General features: G+C 34.3%; 1 protein-coding gene and 1 long non-coding RNA gene across 2 annotated transcripts; one reads left to right on the top strand and one right to left on the bottom strand.

Moving 5' to 3' along the window:
* Positions 1-6224: 6224 nt before the first annotated feature.
* LOC147404893 (ethylene-responsive transcription factor ERF122-like) lies at positions 6225-6794 on the top strand. Its single transcript, XM_086437930.1, has one exon. It carries the CDS (start codon positions 6225-6227, stop codon positions 6792-6794), a length of 570 nt encoding a protein of 189 aa, XP_086294056.1.
* Positions 6795-24699: 17905 nt separating this feature from the next.
* Positions 24700-27464, bottom strand: LOC147404892 (uncharacterized). Its single transcript, XR_015177268.1, has 3 exons — positions 27028-27464; positions 25325-25431; positions 24700-24971 (listed from the first exon to the last, which is right to left on the bottom strand). It is a non-coding gene; the product is annotated as an uncharacterized LOC147404892 (long non-coding RNA).
* Between the last annotated feature and the right edge of the window lie 217 nt (positions 27465-27681).

Raw genomic sequence — 27681 nt, 5'->3', positions numbered from 1 at the left:
TTATTACAGAAATGTATAAGAATGTGAGAGGTTAGACGGGGGTGCGGATGCCCCCATTTTCCATTTTAAAAAATGACCTATTGCAGCGGATATTAATATACGCTGCTATATGTATTATTATTATTATTTTTTATAAAAAAGACCTATTGCAACAAATATTAATATCCGCTACTATATGTCTTATATTCTATTTTTAAAAGAATTGACCTATTGTAACAGATATTAATATCCGCTGCTATATGCATTATATTCTATTTGTTAAAAAATTGATCTATTGCAACATATATTAATATCCGTCACTATATGTATTATATTCTATTTGTGTAAAAAAATCGACCTATTGCAGCAGATATTATTATGCGCTACTAAAGGTATTATCTACAATAGCGGAACAAGTTATCCGCTGTTACATTTAGCGAACGAGGCAATAATGTCGGATCTTAGTTCCGCTGCAATAACTTTTACCGACGAAAAAAGTAACCTGTAGCAGCGAAGAAATCCGCCGTTGTAGATAAAAAATGTTGTAGTGATGGTAAATTATGATTTTGAAATTAAAACAATTTGGTTAAAGTGAAAAAAAAAAAAAAATTCCTAAATACTTTTTGCATTTAAATTTCAATAAAATAGTTCATTAAAAAAGTATCAGCTTTATGAAAAAAGTGAAATTTCCCCTTTTTTAAGCAATATATTTTAATCTAAAATTAATAATTTACTATTTTCAAAATTAAAATGACGTCATATTTTGAGAAATTTTCAATTTTCAAACCATATTTTGGTAAATCAGCCTACGCTAAATACGCATTTTAGGAAGATAGGTGCAAAAGTAGGAAAAAAAATCTTCGCGATATGAGCCCTTGTGCCTCACTAGACTCCACATGTCACGTAGTGGAGATCTCTTTTTGCTAAGGCAAAACCTTTTTCTTATGATCTAGATTCAATCCGATTGGATCAATGAAGTTTTAAACTAAATTTGATTCAATTAAAATTTAAATCAATCCAAAACTGAACTGATTCTTTCCAAGCACCAAGAGAACTTGATTTTCTTCCCCAAAATCCATTGAAATCCTAAATTTCCACGAGCAAAGAGTTCAAAATTCAACTTAGCTGAAATCAAAAGGATGCAATTGGTCTGAAAAATAGAAATGAGTCTTCTTCAAGAACTACAATTTATCAACTTGAGATTCCTGCTTATAACTCAAAGTAAGATTTTATCTGATGCTCTTAGTAGAGTATTGAAAATATTAGACCTTACTAGTACAGGATTGGAATCATCAGTCGAGGTATCAACTATTGTTTCCTTGTTGAGGAACTCCTCCTACCTTTATATCTCACCATTAGATTTAATGGATGAGGGGATAATGATTTTATTATGTATCTGTGAAATCTGAACCGGTTTTTATCGGATTGGATTGGGGTTAATCCGAATAATATCGGATCATTAAAATTCAATTCAAATCCGATCTGAAAGTTTAATGGTAGATCCTAATCCTTTTTTCCATTGGACTAGATCAAATGAATGGTAAAATCCGACCAATTGCCTGCCATAGGCCAAGGGCATTCCACCCAAAAATTTGTTTAAGTGGGTGCAGCGAGCAAACAGGTTGGATGCAAATAGGTTGGCCTTTGTTTGTTTTGCCGAGCTGTAGTGGTCTTCATGCTACGACATCACTTGGACCTAATTTTTTTTTTTTTTTGTTTTTTTTTTTTGGGAGAGATCCGTTGCGATATCCAGTTCCTGACCACTCCATTTTATGCCACGTAGCCTTTTATCTTGACTCACCGTATGGATATGTGGTCCATCACTTGGTGAATCTACACCCACAAAAAATGAGTTTGATTTGAAAGTATGTTGGACTGTTAGACCCACTTGTTTGACGAGTGATCCGACCACTCTATTGGTCCACGTGTACTTTCTCACTCCCGCTTTTCTCTCCAATACGATTGATTTTCGTCATCCCAAAATAACCTTATTCTAATTAATTAAGAAAAAACAGTACACATCAACCGGTTCTCTCTCTTCCACGTATCCATATTTCAAAAACAAAAAAACAAAAAAGAAGTTAAAATCTATGGAATTGAAAAATGAGAAACATTATCCTTCCCAACTTAGTAAAGATTTTAAGCCTTAGTTTTTCTCAAATGGATTTTCGCAATATCAATCCAACACCATGGCCTCTAAATTTCTTTAAGAAACTAATATTCTCAAAAAATAAAATATATATTCAAAAAACAATCTTTTGGGACTTGATCCAAGGTTTTAAAAATGTACCGCTACCAAACTTCCACCCATCTCTAAAATTTAAAATTATAATTCAATTGTGAAAACTAACTTTTTTTATAATTAAAAAAAAATTCAAATTCCATAGAATTTTTCCCTCTACAACCCTGAAGCATTGGATCATGTTTTTTGATGTTAGAAGGGACCCTTAGTAAGGTTAGTTGGACTCTTAATCTAGTTTTACTCATTTTTTATTTTAAAAAAAATGTATTCATTTACACCACATTTTCTTAAATTATTTATCTCACCATAATTAAAGATTAAAATATTTCATGCAAATATTGGTAATAAATAGAATTTCGGGTGCCAATAGAAACTCTCCCTCTTTTTCTTTTGCTTAGATTTTCCGTTGCTCAATTTAGTATTTTATATAAGCATTGCTTTTTATTGTCGAAGTAAAAAACTTAAACTTAAACTTTTGTAATATTTGAATGGTGTGTTTCAATCCTTAATTGGAGTGTGATAAATATTTAAGAAATTGGTGAGTAATAAGAGAAAGGTGGTAAGGATGTCGATAGTAGCTCTCTTTCCTAACCTATAGATTTTGGGGATTTTTTGTGGAAATGTGAAAGAGAGATAATTGATAGAAATGTGTTCAATATATTTTTTTCTAAAACGGTGTGTAGACACCTCAATTTGAACGGGCCACTTCTCGAAAGGGCCCAAAAATATCGATTTTCTAAATAAATGGGCCAACGGGTCTTAAAGGCCCAAGTCATTGAAAAGTGACATTTTTACCAACCCGAGGCCCCTAAGACCTCTCAATGGTTTAGGAGACCTACCAAAAGGACTCGGCCTACCTTACGTCTTCCCAAATATTCACCGCTCCGCTTCCAAAATAAAAAACGCCAAATTTTCGATAAATTTCACCAACGGGCCTAAAAAGCCCGATTCGCCAACACGTGGCATTTTTGATCAAACTAATGATTGCAAAAATCTAAAAAAATTAAAAAATTAAAAATGTGAGACTTGGGATGCCTACCCCTCTTCTACTACCACCGCTCCACCTCAACCAATCCCTAAAATCCAAAATCATTTCTAAAACCCAAGCCCAACACTACAAAGCCCACAAATCATTAACCATATCCAATTCATTATCCAACCCACAACCCTAACCCATAAACCACAACCCACATCAACCAATCACTCTTTTATCATCAAAAGATGACACATGTCATCACCCCATCTCACCTCCCTCACCCAACTACCTACCCCATTAATTTGCTTTAAATCCCATCTACCCACACATCAACCCATCACCTTTTCTCTCAAATCAAACACATCTACCCACACCCCTAACCTATACCTCTCCTAATCTACCCTCATCATTCCCTACAAAACCTACATCTACAACCTAAACCTACACCATCCTCTCAAGTCAAACACTCAACCTCTCCCATCAACCTATCCCAACCCTTTATTTCCACCCACTTTAACACATGGCATCATCTCCTTCACCCTCCCAAAATATCATCAACCACCTCTTTAAATCCTCCATTCTCTTAAATCAAATACCATTTAATCACAACCACCATCTTAAACTCACCTCACCAAACACTCCACCCAAATGGGTTGGGTAGGATCCAAACCATTTGGGTCAAAACTCACCCATTTAACCCCCCTTCCCTAAATACCCTCCAATCTCCTCTAAATTACACCCACTTCTCTCTCAAACTCATAACCATTCTACCCATTTTCTTCACTTCACCCCATTATATCCCTAAAATAACTCCTAAACATCTATAAATACCCTCCTCCTCTTCCCAAAAATGGCCCCCAACCTTCACTACAAAATTCTCTCCAACTCTCTCTACTAACAACTATCACCCCTCTCACTAAGAAAAATCTCATCAATTCCCTCACACTAACCCTCCCCAAGTCTCATAAAAAAATCACATACTACACTCATCTCCCTTATCATCTCTTCTCTACTCTTTCAATAAAAAAAAAGAGTTGTATTTGTTTAAAATACTAAGGACTCAAGAAGACTCAAGTAAGAAGAAGAAAAGAAGAAACAAGATACAAGGTGGGTTCAAGGCAATCCCTCCCCATCTCTCTTCTACACCCTCTCCTCCTCCCTCTTCTATCACCCTCTCCCCTTCATTTTATTTTTTAGGATGAATGGACCCCAAGGCTAAAGGTCCATAAGGGTCATTTCCATCAATGGAATGACCCTATGATCAAGCCGAAAATGAACCCCTATCTAGGGTACAAATGCACAACACGTGGCACATCGTTTTTCACATTTTTTTAAAAATCAAAATGACCGAGTTGAGTTGAGGTTACCACTATCTAGTGGGGAGAAAATGGTGCCTAACACCTTCCCTTTTCTCCAACCGAGTCGCTTACCCGAATCTCAAGGGTTGATTCATCTTTATCCATCGAGAGTCACCAAATACAAAAAATGTCACATTTTCTATAAAAAAATGCACATCGGGTGACCATTCACACCCACTTACAAAAATGAATGGTGGCGACTCCAAACCATCGTAGATAGGGTCATCGTAATGGCGAAATCCCGCGTCTACACGGTGTTTATTTGCGTTATTTTTTAGTGCTTATTGCTAGAAAAAAATTCAACACTTTTTGTCAAAATAGCGTGTTTGTTTATTCCATATTTTCAGCGCTTATTGTTGAAAATAAGTGAAAAAAATTTAGTAACTATTTTGATGCTAAAAAAAAGTGTTGAAGTAGTAAACTTTTTTCAACATTATCAAGTATGCCCTTCGATTTTTTGGGCACGTACAAGTATGCCCTTATATTTAAAAGGATATTACCTCTTATATCCCATGGATAAGTATGTAAGCACCCCACAAATTAATAAACCCACACCATGGCAAAAAATTTGCTCATTCCAAAATCTTTAACCTATATAAGACAAAAAGTTTTGGCTATGGTGTAGGTTGCCCTTATTAATTCATAGGATGCTATTATAATTACACATCCTTCATTTCCATCGAAAATTATTCATCCAAAATTAAGTTCTTTTAATGTTGATTTCAAATTTTGGTGACTTGTATGATATTATTATTTTTTATTTGAAATTTGTGGATTTTTATAAATAAAAATTATTATTTATAAATTGAAAATTTGAGTATAACTTATTTAAAAATGAATTGTATTTTAATTTTATAAGAAATAATATATTTTATTGTGTTTGATAAGAAATAGGCATTTGAAACATGCAAACAATGTATAATATGATTGTAAGGGTAAAAAAAACAATTTATCAATTTCAACAATGTATAACAAACATGATTTAGCATCTAAACAAACAACTTTTTCAGCATTTAAATTCAACGCTTATAAGTTTTAGCACTTATTTTTTTCAGTTTAACAAACAACACCTAAGTCGTGATAGTATGACATCTCTCTCTGACCTACGCCCCCATTGCAGAACCATAGATCATTTGCCTTGGGATGCATAGGAAAAGTATTTATAATTATGTGTAACCTGAGGCAAATGATCTACATTTCTATGATTATCTAAAAGAGGGGCGTCAAAAAACCATTACACTTTTTTTCTTAATTAATTAGTATAGGGTTATTTGGGGAATGAAAAAAAGGAAAATGCTGAAATGACATAAACAAGACACAAAAAGGTGACAGAAATAATGTGGTGGCACGTACATAACCATAGATGCTTTTTACTCTTCTCTTGTAGAAAAGCATCTACGGTAATGTGCACGATAGCACGAGTTTTTGTCACCATTGTGTCTCCCTTTGTGTCAACCCAGCACGACTCAAAAAAAAAAAAAATCAAACGGGAAGGAGAGAAGAGGGGTAATAATGTAAACGGACCAATGGAGTGGTGGGGTCTCTTTGGATCTCCAACCTGAGGTTCTTCTCGGAAATCCAACACTGAACCGTGTTTCTTGACGTTGGTGCTTGCTCTGGGCAAAATAAATAGTGATGGATCCCCAGAGATGATGAAACTATGGAAAAAATGACTAAAAGAGGAGTTGAAGCATCCCAACCTTCTCCCTCAGTTCTTATCGAAGAAGAAGGAGAGAATTCTCTCGTGGGTTCCATTTGCAATCACGTCATCAACTCCAACGATATCCACAATAATAACGACGACATTGCTGAACTGTTCCAGCGTCTTCCAGCAATTCCTAGTGCCAAGAAATCTGAAGATGGAAACATAATTTTAATTGTACCTGAAGCTGAGACATGTCGGATATGTAGAATCAACAGTTGTTTGGGATGCGATCTTTTTCAAGGAGAAACCAATAAGAAGAAGACGATGAGGAAGTATAGAGGTGTTCGACAAAGACAATCAGGTAAATGGGTTGCTGAGATATGGGTGCCTAATGAAGCAAAGAAAAAATGGATTGGAACCTTTGTCACTTCCGAAGAAGCTGCTCGGGCATATGATAGGACAGCGATTGAGCTATGTGGGATCCAAAATAAGCTCAATTTTCCTATCCCCAATGACCAACTTAGTTGGATTTTGCAAACAAGAACAATTCAATCAGTTATAGGAGACAATGGTGATGGAACAAGAGACCAGTAGAGGAAAGGAGGTGTTCTTGGACATAATCCAAGAGAATGAATTAATTTAGTATTGGATGTTGATGAATCTCAGTTTATTTTTTTTCTATTTTGTTTTCTTAGTTTTGGAATGAATTAATCCTTCTTTTATTCATCAAATAAAAAGCAGAATTAAATTGAGCTTAATTTTAGACTGTACTTTTACCATAAAACCAAGTAACATGAATCAAATGACTGTAAATCACTAATTATTTGGTGTGAGTGAAATAATCGGTGGATCCAACATTCATGGATCAATGTGGTTGATGTGTACACATGGCACTTAAGAGATGTAACAAAGCACCAAAAGGATAAGAGGTGGCGTTCTTGTCTCTTCCTTTAAACGAAAACGGGTAAATTAGTAATTTATCGAAATGGGAAAAAATGTCGGAACTCTGAAATGCACCCAGCATGCAATTATGAACGTGCAAACTGATGGTCGACTTCGACTGAAGAGGTGCCATCAGCTTTTTTAAAGTAGGGTGACGGAGAAAATGGTCCTAACAATGCAAATAAGTGATTGTTTTGCTCAACAATAGCAGGTATGCCATGATTGCATGCCATGTGGTATCAGAGGACGAAATTCTATAAGAAAAAAATTATTTTTCACAGTTAGAATTTTAATTATGAATTTGGGTGTTACATGGTCAAAGTTGTAATCCACATGGACCCAAAGATCTTATTATTTAAGATTTGAAATCTAAAAAAATAAAATTATTGGGCAAAGGATTTGCAGGCACGTGAGAGAATTTATCTCTCATGCGTACGCACCACATGTCAAGCTGCTATTGTGCTATGAGCAAACAATCACTCCAATGGAAACTGTCAGTACTATTGTGCTGTCGATACTCTTGTAACAACGTTCGGATGGGGAACCGAGTCAAATCCTACTCTTCTAGGGTCACGTTAACATTGCGTCACAGGAACTTGGTGACTCATCCGGTGGGGAACCGAGTCAACCCACTGTGTTGTTAATCCTTAATCCTAGTAGCAGGTTATTTATGTGGCGCTATATGATTCTTTTGCTTAAGTTTATTTCTCTTAAAGTTTCTAGTGACCAAGTCGTGATTTTAGATGCTTCCATTAGTGGAGTCTTTTCTATGTTATGTAGTGTGCGAGGAAGTTGTTTAATTGTGGTAAGATATTGAAATTTAATTTCTCCTTCAGATAATGCTTTAATTGAGGGGGACTGTAATTCTCCAGCTATATATGGAAGAGTTCAGAAATTTCATCAGCAATGGAAATCCAGTAGTATCTCATCTACTTAGACTGGTTTCCGATCATTTTCCACCATTTCTTACTAGGGATTCTCAGGACTCTATACAATGCGAATTCTATTTCCTTGATTTTTGGGCAAAAGGAATTGATTTCTTAGATGTGTTCAAACGAAGTTGGGAACCAAGAGCTGAATGATCTCTTTTATTAAGGTATTGTTAACTCTAGGCTTAATAAATTGATAAAGCTCCACATTTTTAGGATTCTTCCACCACTTCTCCCAGTCACAAGTATAGCATGCAGTGATTGAAATGTACCCAATAAGAGCATCAAACCACACATAGAAAACCTAAAAGAAGAAGAAAAACAAGAACATTCACATCTAACGAAGTACATTTAAGCATTTAGCAAACACAAACATGAAATATTTAGAAATTAACAATACCTTATCTTTTCCCTCCTCCTTTATCCGGGCTTGGGACTGGCAATGTAAAATATTTAATTTTACATTGGCAGAGTTAAAAAAGAGTTAGTTATCAAAAAAAATAGTTACTTGTACTACCTTAGACCTAGAACTATCTAAAGAGGAAGAAAGAATATTAATCTCTAAAACAAAATGTCTTTATTAATAGTGAAATAGACAATAAACCAAGCCAACATGCCAATCATAGCAAACTATTACATTACTTATTTAAATTAGTTTTTCCTACAAAATTAGCACAAAAATCTTGTACAAAATGAAACTTACTTCAAACTTGTTCTCTCCACCCATTGCATACAAGCTTAGTTAATCTGAACTTAAAGCAAATAAAAAAATTAATACAGATTTGAGAGTCAACTTGATAATCTGAGCGAGTTCTCAGATTTGATTAGTAGAATTGGGGAGTGGTGGTCATCTGAAATCTGATTTCATCGAATTAAATATTTGTTAGTAATAAAAATGAGAAATTAGGATTTTAGTTTGAAAACGAATCAAAAATTGAATTAAAATTATAGAAATTAGGATTTTGATTTGAAATCAAACCAAAATTTGAATCAACGCTATAGAAATTAGGATTATATAGAAAAATTAACAAAATATGTAGAAAAACATACCTTAATTTTGGAGGCCGAGATCAGATCGGATCTGTTTAGATTGAACCCTCACTCATTTGAGAGATCTAGAGAGAGAGAGAGAGAGAGAGAGAGAGAGGCAACGAGACAGAGAGATCTCCTCGACAGAGACAGATTTGTCGAGTATGAGATGAGAGAGAGACAGAGGCTTCATTTTTTAAAGAGAAAGAGTGACTGATTTCAAGTTTCAGACGAGAGAGAGTTTGATTTCACACATTGTCATCAATGGGTTTTATTTATTTCAATAGTTTGAACTTCAATTTACATAATAAAGAGAGAGAGACAGAGAGACAGAGAGACAGAGAGAATCAGACATACTCTTTCTTAGTTTTTCCAGATCTTCGTCCTCTATTGTCTTAGATTTATGTTCTTCATTAGGTGCTTCAGTTGAAGAAGAGGAAGAAATCGATGAAGAATCCAAAATAAAAACTATATAGCGACGGTCAAACTTTGACCGTCACTAAAAGTTGTTGCTGTAGGTAATTTTTCCTGTAGTGAGTCATGAGGAATGTTAACTTGAGAATGAAAGAATGTGCAGAGAAAGTAGAAACCTTGGAAGCTCGGTTACAGGATGAAGACTGGAAGCAACAAGTTTACCAAGAGTGTTAAAAGATTAAAGCTGACTACTTCAAGCTTAGCAAGGACCATGAATCTTTATGGAGGAAGAAAAAGGCTAGAGTTTCTTGGTTGTAAGAGGGTGATCGGAATACCTGTTTTTTCCATATATTAGGCAAAATCAGGAGTTTTGAGGAATTCCAACAGAAGGATTAAATATGTGCTAGGTATTTTATTAGATAACCAAGATGATATTTGAAATTGCGTTGTCACTCCAAGAAAACGGACAACTAACCACGACATTTAGCTCCAGTTTATCACTCATTCTATCCTTTATAATGGCAGTGTACCTACAAGTCGATGTGTTAGACGATGAAAGCCCGGTCATCAATCAAATAAAATAAAATATGTTATATATATTTTTTATAACTTGTCTAGGGTTGGGTGGTTTAAATGTCCTCTCGTGTATAGTCTATAGTGTATGATCCCATTTAATGTGTGTTGAGTAAAGCAACATAAAAGACAAACCCACATTGTGTTATGTAAAAATCTTTTGTTTTTTCACATGATGACAACAATAAAAAAAAAACAAAGACATGATATGATATGATATGACTTGACCCGCTAAAAAATTAAAGATCTTAATGCAAGTTAGCTTAACTTTTGAGTAAGTTTGACGCCTCGAATGTATGGATGCTTTTATATTGTACTTGTTTTTGACGATTTATGGTATGATTGATGGCATCAAAAGTAATTTTTCATAAAATTTAAACTTTATGAAAAAATAATGGTAAAAAATAACTAGGGTTAGAAAATCAAATTTCATTATTTGATTTTACTTAGATAAAGTCATAAGAAAAATATCTGAGGAAGATAAAAAAGAAGAAGAAGAAAAAGAAGAGGAGTAAGAAAATGAGTAGAGAGGGAGAGGCTTGAGAGGGGAGGAGGCTGTTGTGGTGGTGGCGATGTAGGTAAATGAGTAAGAAGAGGGGAGAAAGTGGTGGTAGTGATGGTGGCAATGAGGGAAGGACAAGGAGAAGAAAAAGAAGAAGAGAGAGAAAGAGAGAGAAGGTAGCGGGAGATGATGACGGCAACGGCGATGGTGACGGTGAGATTAGTGTGATGGTGGCTATGATGGTGGTAATGTTGGTAGAGAAGAAAACGATGATGTTTTGAGGATGAAAAATATGGGTTGATTTCACTTTCCCACCTATATAGGTGGGAAAATAAAATCCATGTTTTTATGAACTTTTTTTATTGGGGTGGAAAATCAATTTTCATGGAAAAATGCAATCAAACATACCCTTAATTAAATTTCATTAATAGTATGTTGCCTTCGACAATATTTTTGTTGTTCTGACGAGTTTAAACTTGGGTAAAACTTGACCATGACATACTACCTTTAACAATGTTATTTTATGGCATATAGGATGTACGACACCTTGTATAAAATTTTATTGTGACATTGTCATCTTAGATGATAATCTTCTTCGTAATGCATCAATACAACTTCTTATATTCCAATGCATGTTTGTTATTGACTATCCAGTCCTCATCTTGTAGTGTGAATCATAACGTTTGTCCTCAATGGAGTCATCAAATATTGAGCAGTGCAGATAAGGACTTTAATACATATTCATTGATAATAATTATAAAAACTCCAAGGTCCCACTATGCTTGTAGCCGTGTGGATCTTATTGCGCTCAAACAAGATGAGGGCAATGAGTGTCTGATGTCGAATTATGCGTGTGTCGTACAAAGATAATGAAAGAAGGAAGAGAGAAAGAGATGATAATACACGATTTTTCCCAGGATTCATTCAAATTTGGACTATGTCCTCGGACTCCAAGAAACTGCTCCACTATTCCTGAAACAATTACATGATTTATCGTACATGAGATATATATATATATATATATATATATATATATATAGAGAGAGAGAGAGAGAGAGAGAGAGAGAGAGAGAGAGAGAGAGAGGATGAAGAGGAGTAGGAGAAAGAAGCCCCCCCTTCAATGACAGATTTGTGCCCCCCTTTTATGTTGAAGGGGAGAAATGTATCTCCTTAGTAATCCGAAAGTCAAAGCTCCTTATAATGCCACGTGACAACTTCAAAGGTGACATACACTGATTTTGATGATGCCACATGGTAGCCTCAAAGGCAACATGTGTGCATCATGTGGTGACTTTATTGCTCATATCTACATTTATCCAACTTTAGGGGTGCTTCACTAAAACGCTGTTGAAAAGAACTACAATATCACGCCGTTATTGTAGTATTGAGAATTTTCCTACGAAACAATACATAATTTCTGACTTAACAAATTAAGAAAATTAGAACACTTGATTAAATTATTGAAAACATGATTTGTTTGGCCTACTTGCCAATCATATTTATAAAGATTGAAGAGACAATTAAGTGTCTCTCCACAAGAAAACATGAAAAAATATATGTATCTATTCATGGATAGTCAATATATATTTTCATTTATAAATATATTCATGGAACAAAAGATGTATCAATTCATAAAAATCAACTCTCCATTAATAACCAACTATTTGCATTTCTTCAAAAAAACTATTTTATGAACAAACAAATTTTACAAATATAAAATCTCAACAGACTTTCAATGCATCTAATCAAGAACACCGATTATAATAGCAAGATGAGATAATGGTGGTGGAACTTGAGAGTTATAGAGGGTAAAAAGTGTTCTTGGGCATAATCACGAGAGAGTAGAGGATTGATTGATGTAAAGATTCTTCTAATTAATATTCATTTCAAAATTATTTGTCTCAACCCACGGTTGAGACTCTCTATCAAATAGACTGTTGAGATGTTAGGATTTTCCAAAAAAGAATGTATCCCTAGAAAAATTATGCCAATCCCAAGGAAATCTTTATTTTTCTCTTATCCCAATTATCTGTTTGATGAAGAATCAAAATGAGAAACAAAACATTAGAAAAATCCTTTCCTTTTCTTGTAGGGAGGGGAGATTTTCAAATGGGTTGAGGCTCTCCATCAACTAGACATTTGAGATAAGAAGAAAAATACAAATTTCTTATTGATCAACAATGACCTTTTAGGAATTAATATTGATTTATCTAGGGATAGATTTTTCTTGGGAATTCCTTGTATTTCAACCCTTACGGAGAAATTAAACTGTGAGTTGAGGTTCTCCATGAACATGATCGTTGGGATGTTAGTGATTCCTAAGAATTATAAATCCCTAAGAAACTATGTATTAACTCCTAGATTATTGAAATTGATCTATAAGAAATTTTCACTGTTCTTCAAATTCCGAAGGTCATGTTGATGATGAGCTAACATTTTCGGTTGTTTATTTGAAAAGCATTTTTCCATCTTCAAGCGACATTTGATATTCTAGAAGAAAGAGTCCTTAGAAATCCATACTTTTAGAAATGTATAGACATCACTTTTCTTTAGATTTCTTGGAGTACTATCACATCTCATCCGTTTGTCTGATGTGAGTGTCATTTTCATACAGTACACACAGCAGTCACTTATGACGTATATGTAGATACTTTGTAGGGAAATTACCAAAAGAGGAGAATTATTTTAGAAATTCTATTTTCATACTTTCGGTGTCCTATTTATTTTTATGAATAAATCTAGCCAGACTAACTTACCCGTCGTTGGGCCCGTATGGATTTCCATATTGGCAATCCAACACCATAAACCTCTTAAAACTCATATTGAAAAAAAAATAAAAAATTCAGAAAAGGAAAAAAATAAAAAAGCTTTTAAGGATTTTGAAATTGGATTGCTCCAAATTTAAAATTAATGTACAGTGGTAATTTTTTTTATTTTTTTATTTTTAAGTTCTTAAAATTTTGTGATCTACATCCACTACACAAAAATGTAAATTAGGAATGGTTTAATTAATATTCAATTATAATTTTTTTATTTTTAAGTTAAAATTTTGTGATTTACATTCACTACAACAAAAAAATGTAAATTAGGAACAGTTATAAACTGTTCCTAATCCAGTCTAAAACAGTTGCCATGCTATCTTTAATCGGGGCGTCGTTGACGAGTTAAATGGCTGGAAGCCATTCTAGATCTTAAGATTTGAAATGGTTAAAAACGATTCCAGCAATCAAAATTTGGAACGGCTAAAAACAATTCAAAATCTGCATTTATATAATAAAACACTACCACAAAAAATATTTAGACATCGATTTAAAATCCAATGTCTATAAGACCGATGTCATAAGTCTGAGATTTTAGGCATCGGTTACAAACCAATATCTAAAGTAGTCATAAACTGATATCTAAATTTAAAAAAAAAAAAAATTAAAATTTTTTTTCTACATACCTATTACTCGCGGTCAAAATATACCCAAATAGAAAACATCAAATTTTTCTATCACATTAATTTATACACAAAAAGAGTTACAATGAATCATAATTTACAAATCCAAAATTACAATGCATCCATAAACCCTTTGCAATCGTTACACAAGCACAGGTGCCTACAAAGAAGCAAAAGGGTAGAAACCTCCTTACGTTTGCATGCCCTGCAAGATATCTTCCCTCCTTTACCAGGATTCCTAGATCCACCCAAGATGACGCTCAGATAGTTGTTCGGGTCAATATAAAAGGTTGCATCATCAACTTCACTGTCCCCGCAACCTTCCTTCGCTTGGTCAGCACCTTGTGCAATGGCTTGCCTAAGGTTGTTCTTTAGAACATTTACTACCGACACATTGTACTTGGCTCTATAGTGCCAAGACTAGGCTTCCATAGTTACTTGCTTTATTATCTCGATTAGTTCCCTATTTTTACGGTTTATGTTCTCTATCTCGATATCTTTCTCTTGTAGCTTCTTGCTCACTCATTTTTCTATGGCACTAAGAAAAGAAGATGTGTGCCTCTACTTCATCTCCCTCACTCCCTTCGTTATGTGTTCTTCCTATTCACCAAGAGTTTCTCTTAAACACATTAAAATAGCAATTCGAAAACTAATGCACCAAGGGATTATAGTAAAAAAGTGGTTTGATACCTGAACATTGATGTAATGGTCAAATTAAATTGCACCATCTAACCCAACTCCAATAACAATGGATGACTGACTCAAAAAGATCAACAAAATTAAAAACAAAAAGCACAAAACATATTGAAATATTACTCAGATCAATAAGATCTTAACAAGTGTACAAGTGTAGTTAATTTGTAATGTAGTTTGTTATATTTAAGTAAATTATGAAAATCTATCTCCACAATAATCTGTAGTCAAGAAATTATTGTGAGCAACTGACCTCTAGTTCTTCTGCATCTGGACGGCTTATTTGTTCTTTGGCTAGCAAATGTTGATTTGGCCTCTCCATTTCATTGTAGAATACCTTCCACATTCTGGCAAAGGATCAGAAAAAGAGAGAATCAATAGCATGAAGATTGATTGTTCAATCAATTCAACATCAGAATGGAGAGAGAGAAAAGGCAAGAGTATAAGAATTTCAAGAAGATGATTGCATATAATTCTTTCTCACCCTGGATAGCATCTAAAGGTGGCACTTGATGACAGAGGTCTCATTGAATATATAATTGTAAAAGTCTGCACAATACTAGAGATAAAGTTTATAAATTGTAACATGATTAAATAATACAACAAAGTTGATATACAGTAAGGTACAAATATAATAAGTCATATTTAACCAACAATATTACAGACCAAATACCCGAAAATCACAGATATTTTCTGTAAAACCCTGAGTTTTCAATTCGTATCTCGAGAAAATAATATAGTGGAATTTTGAGAAAATCTTGAAAGTGAGACTTAAGGGAAAACCTTTAGGATGTTTCTAATCATTTTTAATGAAATCTAACCTCAACATTGGATTCAAAATGATCGAAAAATATACTTTAGTCTGTAAGCACGCTCAAATGCGAATCCGAGCAGAGAAGTTGTAAAATCCGCGATTATCGAGTCGGATCAGGCTAAAATAGTGACTTTTTACTAGAAAAGGAATTATTAAGTTTCGATTATACCATTGGATTTGTAACGAAAAATTATTGCACATGAAATATTTATTTGTCATTTTTGGAGTACAGAAAGTTGAGTTATCGTCAAAAACGAAAATGACGTCAATTTTAGGGGTCACCTCAGGTCAAAAATGTAAATTTTTGTTAGAGATAAAATTTGTAAAAATTGATCATAACATTAGATCCAGAATGAAAAAATAGATAAAATAGAGTATTCATTTGTCAGTTTTGGAGTCCGGATGGTTAAATTATCGTCAATCAAAACAATAGACAAAATATCGATTTCGTCCCAAATTTTATATAATAAATTTTTTAATATTTTTAAATTCATTGTCATCCCCAGCCCGTCTAAAACCAGCCAACGAAAATAACGAAATTTTTTTGATTTCCTTCGATCTTCAAACTCAGATCTGTCACAAACGGCTCGCCGTTGACTTCCTACGTAGAAGGGAGAAATGTTCGCAGCCTCGACATCTACAAAATCCACCCAAATTCCTATCGTTTTCTCATCTTTTTCGCCCCGTATCATCAAAAAATAATTGTATATATATATATATATATATATATATATATATATATACAGGGATTTCGTAACTTCGACCTCGGATTTCATCCATTTCGGGGTCAAACCGTCTTCCACCGTAGAAAAGAGAAAAGATGACGGCATCAAGATCTTCGAAATCACCTGGTTAGATTCGAAAATCAACCGTCTCGAACTTCAAGTCATCTCAATTTTCGTATCATTCGCCTCGATTTTCGTGCACGCACTTCGATCTTTTCGCACAAAGATAGTAAAAAACTCTCAATTTCTATTAGTAATCGTAGATTGTGAAAATTGCATTTAGAATTTTATTAAAAATTTGTGGTGAGTTTCCAAAAATATAGAATTCAATTGGTTATTTCAAATTCACGTCAGAACTTGCATATTTGATATGTTTAATTGTATTTTATAACAAATTGCACGTGGGTAGGATGTTTCATCGGGTTATTTCTGTCAGTTGGGTTCTGTGCACCGCTCGGACCCTGTTTTGATATAAGTTTTGTACTTTTTCAAGGTTTTTGATAAAAATGAACTTTATAGTTAGAAAAATAAATTATTATTCAATTAACTCATATTGAGTTGATGAATATCAGAAAGTGGATATTTTGTTTGAGAGATTGAAAACTGTAAAATTCAAAAAAAAAAAAAAAGGGAAAAAGGGTATGAAAATGGTAAAATGTCAGTCACACCCGATGGGTGATATCTATATTTTACATTGTTATGTTGTGTGTAAGTTGGTGAATGGATATCCAGGGGTAATGTTATTGGTTGCATGTTTATTTACTTTCTGTTAGCGCGAGGCACTATTTATTTTTCCATTCTGTTATTTATTTTAGGTCGATTTACTACACTTACATGGTAGGAAACTGGATATCCATTCTCAATGAGAATGACTTTTTTTCTTTCAATGTTTTTTTCTTCTTTCTTCTCTCTTAAAACCTCAAGATCACTTGAACTTATAGAAATAAACCAAAATAAAAAATAAAATAAAATAAAAATGAAAGAAATAAATTTTAAGTCAAAACTTACCATTACTAGCTTTACCTTTCCCCGGCAGAGATGCCAAAATTCTTGTGAGACTGTCGTTATTTTTCTCACCGGAGTTAATATTAATCTTACTTTTACCTTACTTGTGGGGTAAGTAGAGGATCGAACCCAAGAGAAAGGAGGAATAGATTTAAGTTAAGAGGATAAAATTCAAATTAACTAAAAGGAATTAAAACTATTTTTCTTTTTATTATTGAATTTATAAGAAGATGTAAAATTGCTAGAAAATGAATTAAAGTAAATGATGTTAAAAACAAGTAAACTTATGAAATTAAAACACCATTGGAGGTGGATCTATCTAGAACGTATTGATGAGCAATTTCTAATCTCTAACCTTTTTATAACTCAATCGTAGGGGCTTGGTGTTAGCTCCTTAGATCGGAAAGTTCTACAAATTAAATCAAATGAGGGTATATAAATAAAGAAGAATTCTTTGAAACTTCCTATTATCAATTATCTAGTTTAAGCATACTTTATCTTGATCTAATCTAAGCATAAAGTATCTATATTAAGAGTAAAAGGTGTAAGGAATCTTAAAGAGAACTCATAAGTATTTTAAATAATAGAAAGGTATAAAACTAAAAACAACACAAGAACTTGCTCTAAGCTTTTCCACTCTCCAATGGAAAGAAACTTAGCTTAATGTCATTGTAAGAGAAGGAAGATGAGAGATGAAAGAACTTTTCTTCATTTCATGGAAAAACTTACAAAATCTTCTTCTTCTTCTTCTTCTACTTCTTACAAAAGTATTTAGCCAAAAAGAAAATAACTAGAAGATAAAAATATAAAAAATAAGAGAATAGGCTAAGAGCATTAGATTAAAGGAGTCTTGAATAGAGAACCAAGAGGGACCCTTTCTCTAGAGATTGAGACTCTATTTATAGAGAAAAATATATGTAAAAGAGTCTAAAAGTAGCTTCCACTTTTCTTTACACAAAAGACAAAAGAGGAGAATATGAGTTAAGGATTAGGACATTCCAAAGTGGGCTCAAATGCTTTTACCTTGAGATTTTGATTCCAAATTGTTGATTTTCTGCACAAGAAACACACATAATTAAATTTATCTAGTAAATGAATTTATTTATACATAATTAAGCCTAATTAACATGTAACATAATACTTTGAGGCTTATCATGATTATTACCTTAATACGGAGAAATATAGACAAAGATCAAGATAAATGTCCGGAAAATGTGCGTATAATTGAATGTTTCGAGATACTCATCATTAGCAGAATTTTCTGACCTGATGCTAGAGGATCTTCCTCTTAGGCTATCGCCTATAAGGGATATTCAGCATCAGATTGACCTTGTTCAAGGGTCCAGTTTACCTAATCGACTGGCATATCGCCTCAGTCCCAAGGAATCTGTAGAGTTGCAGCGATAGGTGGTAGAGTTGTTGGAGAGGGGCTACATCCGTGAGAGTATGAGCCCATATGTAGTTCCTGCTCTACTGGTATCGAAGAAAGATGGCTCTTCGCATATGTGTGTTAATAGTAGAGCAATCAACATGATTACAGTGAAATACAGGTTTCCAATTCCCCGCTTGGATGATATGTTTGACCAACCATCCGGTTCTAAGGTCTTCTCAAAAATTGACCTTAAAAATAGATAACACTAGATCACAATAAGGCATGGAGATGAGTGGAAGACAATGTTTAAGACGCAACATGGGTTGTATGAGTGGATGGTCATGCCTTTGGGTTGTCCAATGTGCCCAACACATTTATGAGGTTTATGCAACATGTTTTACGGCCTTTCATAGGGAAATTTGTTGTAGTCTACTTCGACGTCATCCTCATTTATAGCCTGACATAGGTGTCACACTTCGATCACCTCCATGATATTTTTTATATGTTGAGGACAGAGCGCCTGTTCATCAATCAGAAGAAGTGTTCTTTTTTTATTACTTCTGTACCTTTTCTTGGTTTTGTTGTGTCTACTGATGGTGTTCATGTAGATTAGTCGAAGATAGATGCGGTCTTGGAATGGCCCAAACCAAAGACCTTGTACAATGTCAGATGTTTCCATGGATTGGTGTCCTCTTACCGTCGGTTCATCAGAAACTTCAGCACTTTGATTGCTCCTATCACAGAGTGTCTCAAGGGACATGATTTCCAGTGGTCCGAGGAGGTGGAGGCCAGTTTCAATTGGTCAAGCAGAAGATGACAGAGGCACTAGTCTTGGTACTTCCTGATTTTGAAAAGGTGTTTGAGGTAAATTGTGATGCATCTGGGGTTGGCATTGGTGGTGTTCTGAGTCAGGAGGGGTGACCAATAGCTTTTTTCAGTGAGAAGCTATCAGGATCAAAGAAGAATTATTCCACTTATGATCTGGAGTTTTATGGCATAGTTCAGTGGGTGGTGTACTTGCAGGAGTTCATGTTTGCGCTGAGGCACCAAGCAAGGAGTTTGAATCATGTCGCAGATGCACTGAGCTGTTGTACGTTACTCCTCATCACCATGGGCACCAGAGTTGCAGGATTTGAGGTCTTCTCTGATATGTACACTACAGATCCTTCCTTTGGGAAGATAATTCAGGAAGTAACTGATGGTCAACGACATGATTTTATTTTGCATAATAGTTATCTATTTCGTGGATTACAGTTGTGCATCCCAGATTGTTCACTAAAGTAGTAGATTATTAGTGAACTTCATAACGAGGGTCACTTTTGGGCGAGATAAGACATTGGCTTTGATTTATTCTAACTATTATTGGCCCAAATTGACCAGTGACATGGCTCATTATGTGGAGCGTTGTAATGTGTGTCAGCGGTCCAAGGGAGTTCTCACTAATGCAAGCCTATACACACCTTTACCTGTACCTAAAGCCCCTTGGTTTGATGTCATTATGAACTTTGTGTTGGGCTTACCCCGTACCCAATGGACCTTGAATTCTATTTTGGTTGTGGTTGACAGGTATTCCAAGATCGCCCATTTTGTAGCTTGTAGGAAAACAATGGATGTTGCCTGGATTACCCATCTTTACTTCAGGGAGATTGTGCATTTACATGGTGTTCCCCGATCCATTAATTCAGGTCGTGACACCAAGTTCATGAGTCATTTCTGGAGGAATTTATGGGAGAAACTGGGGACGAAGTTGAATTTTAGCAGTGCCTACCACCCCCAGACAGATGGTCAGACCGAGGTGGTGAACTGGAGTTTGGCAGGAACTAAACCAAAGTAGTGGGATTTGGCGTTACCTCAAGCAGAATTTGCCTATAACAAGTCGAAGAACAGAACCACAGGAATGAGCCCATTTGAGATTGTCTTTGGTCAAATCCATCAGGTGTGTTTGACTTAGCCCCTATTCCACGTGTGGGTCGTTTGAGTCACAAGGCAGATGAGATGGCAGGACATCTTCGAGGTATCCATGAGCAGGTGAAGCTAGCCATTCACGAGAGTAATGCCAAGTACAAGGTTCAGGCTGACAGTCGTCGTCAGGTACTTTTTGATGTTGGTGATTTTGTTTGGGCGGTATTAACTCATGATTGTTTTCTTGTTGTTGGGACTATAATAAGCTTAAGGAGCTGAAGATTGGACCCTGTGAGATCCTGTAGAAGATCAATGATAATGCCTACAGACTGTGCCTCCCCAGTCATTTGAGTACTTCTGATGTCTTTAATGTGAAACACCTGAGTCCTTGTTTTGTGGATTCCGATGAAACTACTGTGAACTCGAGGACGAGTTGTTTCCAACCTGAGGCCACTGATGCAGGAGGATCCGAGTCAGATGAGGCTGAGTTGTCAGATGGCACGTTGCTGGCTCTGAGATACCTTGAGTTGGCAGATCAACGCAAAGATGGTAGGTAGTTGTAATCTTTTCCTAATTGGGGCAGTTTTGGGTGTGTTATGGTAATATTTCATTTATCATTTAGGAAGTGATTCTGAACCCGATTTGTGCCAGATTTTTGGCAGATTACTTCTTTTATTACCTATTTCATTTTGGCATGATTTTTGGGATTTTTGCTATTTTTAGTAAAATTCTGATAATGACGATTTTTAGCTATACAGCCTGGCTTGTGGGCTGATTTTGGACATTCTTGGATGGCATAATTTTGAATTGAGCATCAGAGGTGTTTCTCTGTGTTTTGGGTCAACTCTCTTGTGGTTTTCCTTGTGAATTATCTGTTGAAACTAGCCTACAGAATAATCGCTATTCTGTCTGGCGTCAATTGTGCTATCAGTACTCTTGTAACAACGTTTGGATGGTATTAGTATTCATATTTTCGTGGAAGAAGATAATCAAATTTCAAATCCTACTCTTCTTTTACCAATTGTTGCTACTGTAGTGGTGGGCTATTTCGAAAGAGTTATCCTTGGGTCACGTTAACATTGTGTCACAGGAACTTGGTGACTCATCCGGTGGGGAACTGAGTCAACCCACTGTCTTGTTAATCCTTAATCCTAATAGCAGGTTATTTATGTATGTTACTGATAGAAGACTCAGTAGGAACTATTCTAATTCTGAACCAAGTTCTCCCTCGGCTTATTCAATTAAATGATTGGCAAGGAAAGAATTTTCTAGTGATAGCTCTTATCAAATTTAATCGACATTGAAGGCTACAAATTCGTTCTGTAATGATTAGGGTGGCACTATATGATTCTTTTGGTTTTGAAGTCTATTTCTCTTAAAGTTTCTAGTGACAAAGTTGTGATTTTAGATGCTTCCATTAATGGAGTCTCTTCTATCTTATAGTGTGCGAGGAAGTTGTTTAATTGTGGCAAGATATTGAAAATTTAATTTCTCCTTCAGATAATGCTTTAATTGCGGGGGACTTTAATGTAGTTTCGTTTTGTTTTGGAGAAAAAAAGGTGGTAATTCTCCAGCTATATAGGGAAGAGTTCAGAAATTTCATCAGCAATGTGGGGTTAATTGATGTGGTGGTAATTCTTCAGAATGCTTTTCAATCCAAATTGTTTATAGAATATTGGAAATCCAGTAGTATCTCATCTACTTAGACTAGCTTCTGATCATTTTCCATCATCTCTTACTATATTCTCAGGACTCTATACAATGCCGAGTGCCGAGTGCGATTTTGTTGACGCACCGTTCGGTGACCAAGTATAACCTCTAAATCCTATTCGAGGATTTTGTGCCACTTTTTATTCAACGCACCTTTCTCTATTTTTTAGTAAAGGACTCTATTTATTAACTAATTGCACATACCTCCAACAAGACTCCATACACGGTAATTTTAAATTTAAAATATCAAGATTTCAATAGAAATATTGGAAACACTTCCCTTACAAACATAGTAAGATTGAATTCTTACTAAGGGTCATTTGGCTAAAATGGATCACCACATTAGATGTAACTTATAATCATTTGGGTATATTTTGTAAACTAATTATGTACATAATCTTATGTTTGCTTTAATATCTTTTTCTAGCCTTGGAAACATACTAAGTTTTAATAATGGTTTCAGGTAGATCAAGTTCTGAAACAATCAGCGAAACCTCATTTAGGTGTAAACAATGTAGCACATAAAACTGATAATACTTGCTGTGAAAGTAAGGCCACCTCAGCATTATATTCAGGTTAGTTCCTTTTATTTTCTATTGGATGAGAAATCTGACTCAGTTACATATTTTGGAATTCAAAATATCAGCCCTATTCATGATTTTTCACTTGTTTTTTCCTGAATTGAACCGTTTTTGGATACTATGAGCTTGTAATAATGCATCCATATATTTTTTTGTCAAAATCGATCTCTAAGTTTTCGTCCAAAAACTCATAATCATAATAATAAAAAATTATTTTGAGCTTGATCTAAGATTTTGAAAATCTTTGTATGTATCAAAATTACTCATAACTCCCAAACTTAAAATTGAAATTCAAAGGTAAAAATTAATTTTTATTTTAGAATTTCTTCTTTTTAAATTCATAGAATTTTATCCTCTACAATGCTTACTAAGAGTCGTTTGGCTAAAAGGGATTACCACATCAACAGTCCAACACCACAACCCTCTAAGCTTCATCCAAAAACTCATAATAATAATCATAATAATAATAATAATAATAATAATAATAATAATAATTGTTTTGAAATTCAAAAGTAAAAAAATGACCTTTTTTTTTAGAAAATTTATTTTTTTCAAAATTTATAGAATTTTGTCCTCTACAACAATAAAGAATCAGATCATGATTTTGAAAGCCACAAAGTGAGCCCAAAGACCCTTGGTTTCTCTCATTACAGGAACACCATTAGTATTTGAGCATCACCTGACATTTTCCTAGTATACATTCCTTTTGAGGTGTTATCAGTTCTATTTGAATTTCGATCGTGGTACAAAAACATTTGAGACTGGAACTTATTATAAACATATTCATATGATCCCCTTGTGATTAAGAATATCATTATTAAAACACCAAGACTCAGAATTGGGTAGTGGTTAAGGATATCATTCCAATATGTTAGTTACCCTTCATATAAAGGCCAAAATCATAAATCAATTGACCAAATATAACTAAATTAATAATATTTGTTTCCAATGTATATGATGTAACTTTATAAGATATTTTGTCCTTTTACCTATATTATAAACTAAAATAATATTTGACGAAATAATGTCATTTACAGAAGAAAAAAAAAAAAGGACCAAAATTTCTTCTAAGATATAATAAACTAAGCAATTGTCATGGCTTTGAATCCTTGCAAAAATACTTATATGTCTTGATAGAAGTCCTTCACAGGTTGGTTCTTCATTTTCATTCAAATCTTTTATTTTCTCTTCTTTTTTCTAGTGTTTTGACTTTTTGGTAAGAACCTTCAACAGAACAACATAATATTTTGGCTATAGATCTTGTTGGGATTAGATCGAACCTTACTTGTCCTTCGCTTCCTCACACTAAATCCAATTGTTCTAGCATACCCATTATAATAATCATGTGTCTCTTCTACAGTATTAAGTATCATTCTAACAAATGGACCTACTTGATCATTTGCCTCTTCTACTCCATGATCACGAAAATCTTTATTATGAGAATCCAAACGTATATCCTTAGAATTATTGGAAGAATCATCATCACCAATATCAAATCCTTCTTGTTGCATCAAAGATATAATTAAAACTCTTTTCTTTAACAAATTCTTCTGGAGTATCCTATTGAACTTTTTTCATTCTATTTTCTATAAGATAATATACCATCAAAAGCTTATTGGTGACAAATATATATTCTAAACATAAAATTTATTGAGCAAGCCTGAAGTAATTATTTATGATTAAGCTTACGTAGAATCTAAAACCCAAAAAAGATGTAGAGGGACAGAGGTACATGCCTGTTAGATTTGGTAGAGTGTTCTCCCATACATCCTTCAAGGAGTTTAGAACAACAACTACACAAAGAGAAGCAAAGGAGTGTACACTATAAGCCTAGTAACATATGAAACCAAGGTATTATGTCCTAGGTTTTTCCAAAATATAAACGATGAGATTTGACATTGATTTTCCTTATATTCGAATTTTAAAATCACATCAAATGCATGCATGATCGTTGAATCGATGTTTAATAGACGATGCATTCACTTCAAGAACAAAATGACATTACAAAATGAAAAAGAGCATTCTCCATTACCCCACGATCATAAGGCTGCCCACATTGGGGCATGGCACAACGCTACTCTTGGGAAAGTACAGCCGAGTCACGGCATAAATCTAGGTCCCTGCAGTCATTGCAGTAGCTGCAAACAAAATTATGTGGTTTAATCAATTTTCTGAAAGGTTAGCAATTCAACCCGGAAAAACAAAGAAAAAAAAGAGGGCTTGATTGACTAAGGTAGAAGGAAGTAAGGGCTTTGGTTTAGAAGAAAGAGTTGGAGTGCACTTGAACAGAGTTCAACAACTACCGCCAGTCCACCCAACTCACCAACGCAATGTCTTTGTCCCCAAACACCACCAGTCCACCAGAATGATTAAGTAATGAAATTATAATAAATCTACACTTGGTTCTATTTGTTTTAAATATTAATAGCAACTTTCTTTTTTCCTTCAATTGATCAAAGACAATATAAAAATTTTCCCAAGAATCTTTTACCTGCAAATTACGTTTGGTAAGGTGAAAGACAGGCAAGGATTGCAAAACTTCGCTTCTGGATTGAACTCCCTCGCACGAACATATTATAATAGATTCTTCCTCATTACCTGTTGAATAGAGAATGCAAATGAACCTATCAGACCTTGAGACACTAGAACTCACAGAAGAGAAATTACAGCATGATCTTACGGTTTATCCTAAATAATGGGGTGAACAACACAAATCCAATTCCACTCTGTTCTAGGCCAAAACTTTGGTCAGGCAATGTACTTCCTTTTCTTACTACTATTTGTGGCATGTTTGGCCTCTTGCCCTTTCCAGAGCCCTAAATTTGCTCCAAATCTACTCACTAGTGTCATCGGTATTCTTTGTATATGCCCAAACCATATCAAATGAATTTAATTTATTTTTTCTCTTATTTGAATTTTATGTAATAAATGAGCAATAAGTGAACTGATAGAAAATTTTACAAGACAAAATTAGACTAACCATGCTTCATGTATAGAATGACCAAATAGAGACAGATAAGAGGTAAGACTAAGAAAGAATAACTCCTTATCCCCTATTCCCATATGGACAATCTAGCTGTGTGCATCTATATATATGTTTTGTAGCTGAGTGCTTGAGGTGAGGCATTGCATTAACAAAAGCTATGACATGCAAACCTCAAGGACTACGGTGTAAGCTTCATGAGAATGCACTTTTGATAGATAGATAATTATATACAAATAAATAGCAAAGAACTCCAATAAAGAGAAAATCAAGGGAAAAAATAAATCAAACAACAATTGAGAATTCATAATTTTACATTCAAAAGTTTGTGATCAAATCTTAAGTACACACTCATTAAATCAGAGTAAAATGAACCACATCCATGGTTTCATACTTCCAACTCTTTATCCCGCAAACAAAAGGTAACACTTAGGAATGTAAATACTACTTTAATAAGAAGCGGATGCATATGTTCAACATAAAGAGAGAAACGGAAATAGAGAAGAAAAAAAAAATAGAGATGGAAGAAGTTAAAGAAAATCCATCAAACTGTTCGAGTTGCAAATCGAGAGATTAGAGTAAACAGAAATGATCATAAAGTTAAAGACCTCGGTGAAAATTAAATGTTTTAACAAGGAAAAACATATAACTATGAGGAATATTTTGTAGTAATATTACAAAACAAACAGAATAAATAAGAAATATAGTACATCCCTGTAAGGCACAAGTCTTGGTCGAAATGAAAGACTGGATGTTGATATAAAAACAAGTTTAAGAAACAAGTCATATAAAAACAAGTTTAAGAAAGATTGGATGTTGATGATTCAACTGAATTCCTAAAGAAAATTAATATATTATTCAATAATGCCATTTATATTTAGAATAAGAAGTATTCTAATCATATCAGCAGCCAAACAATGGAAATTGGAAAAATGCTTCCTCAATACCTACTTTTCCCACCAAAAAATTTCAATTTTTTAGGATTCAAACAAACAAGAAGCAATTCAACTAGAACAGAGACATGGCTGTGATCTCCTCCCAAAGAAGCAATACATTCATCTACAAAAACAAATGTACCAACAAAGGAACAAAGGAAGAGATCACATCTCAATTCAAAATCATTCCCGCCTTTCTAAAATGAGACAAAATCGAAATCAAAACCACACTCCTTGGAAAAAAAATCAAATTGAGATAAATCTCAAACAATTCACCTTGTAGAAGCGGAGAATCTTCCACTTCAAAATTTAACAAAGATCGAAAATTCAGCAAGAACCCCTCTTAAACCAGCTCCAATGGCGAAACCCTTGATAGAAGCTCTGATGGTTCTCCAAATCCTTATCCGAATTCATATAAAATCTAGGAAATGAACAAAAAGATGATAAACATCATTATCTCCATGAAAACCTATATGACATCCGACGCAAAGAGGGGACATTGAAGAGAATTTAGGGTTTCAAGAGCATTAATACAGATGAAATGTACGAGAGTTGCAAAAAGAGAGAGACGGAGAGGAAAAGAGCCTCGCAGCAACTAATTGGATGCTCGTAAGGTGTCATTAATGGTGACTGCCACTCAAAACCTAGAAACAAACTCAATCCAAAACGAAAATGAAAATGTGAAGAGGAGATGAGACGAAATTGATACAGAGAGAGAGAGAGAGAAGAGAAGATTTCTTCCATTAACATTGAAACCCTAGATGTTGAGGAGATGAAATAAGTTTGATACAGAGAGAGAGAGAGTGTGTGTGTGTGCGCGCGCGCGCGTTTTTCACAAAATCTGATGATACACGGGAGAGAGGTTTTTTCAAAAAAAAATTTATTCGTTTTCGCGCGCAGGCTGTGTTGTACAGTGGTGCTATTTTGGCT

The sequence above is a fragment of the Akebia trifoliata genome, chromosome 4 (genome assembly GCF_017979445.1).
Source record: "Akebia trifoliata isolate Shusen 1 chromosome 4, ASM1797944v1, whole genome shotgun sequence".
NCBI classification, from domain to species: Eukaryota; Viridiplantae; Streptophyta; class Magnoliopsida; order Ranunculales; family Lardizabalaceae; genus Akebia; species Akebia trifoliata.
The sequence above is the reverse complement of the archived record's forward strand: the minus strand, read 5'-3'. Positions and strand labels throughout refer to the sequence as shown.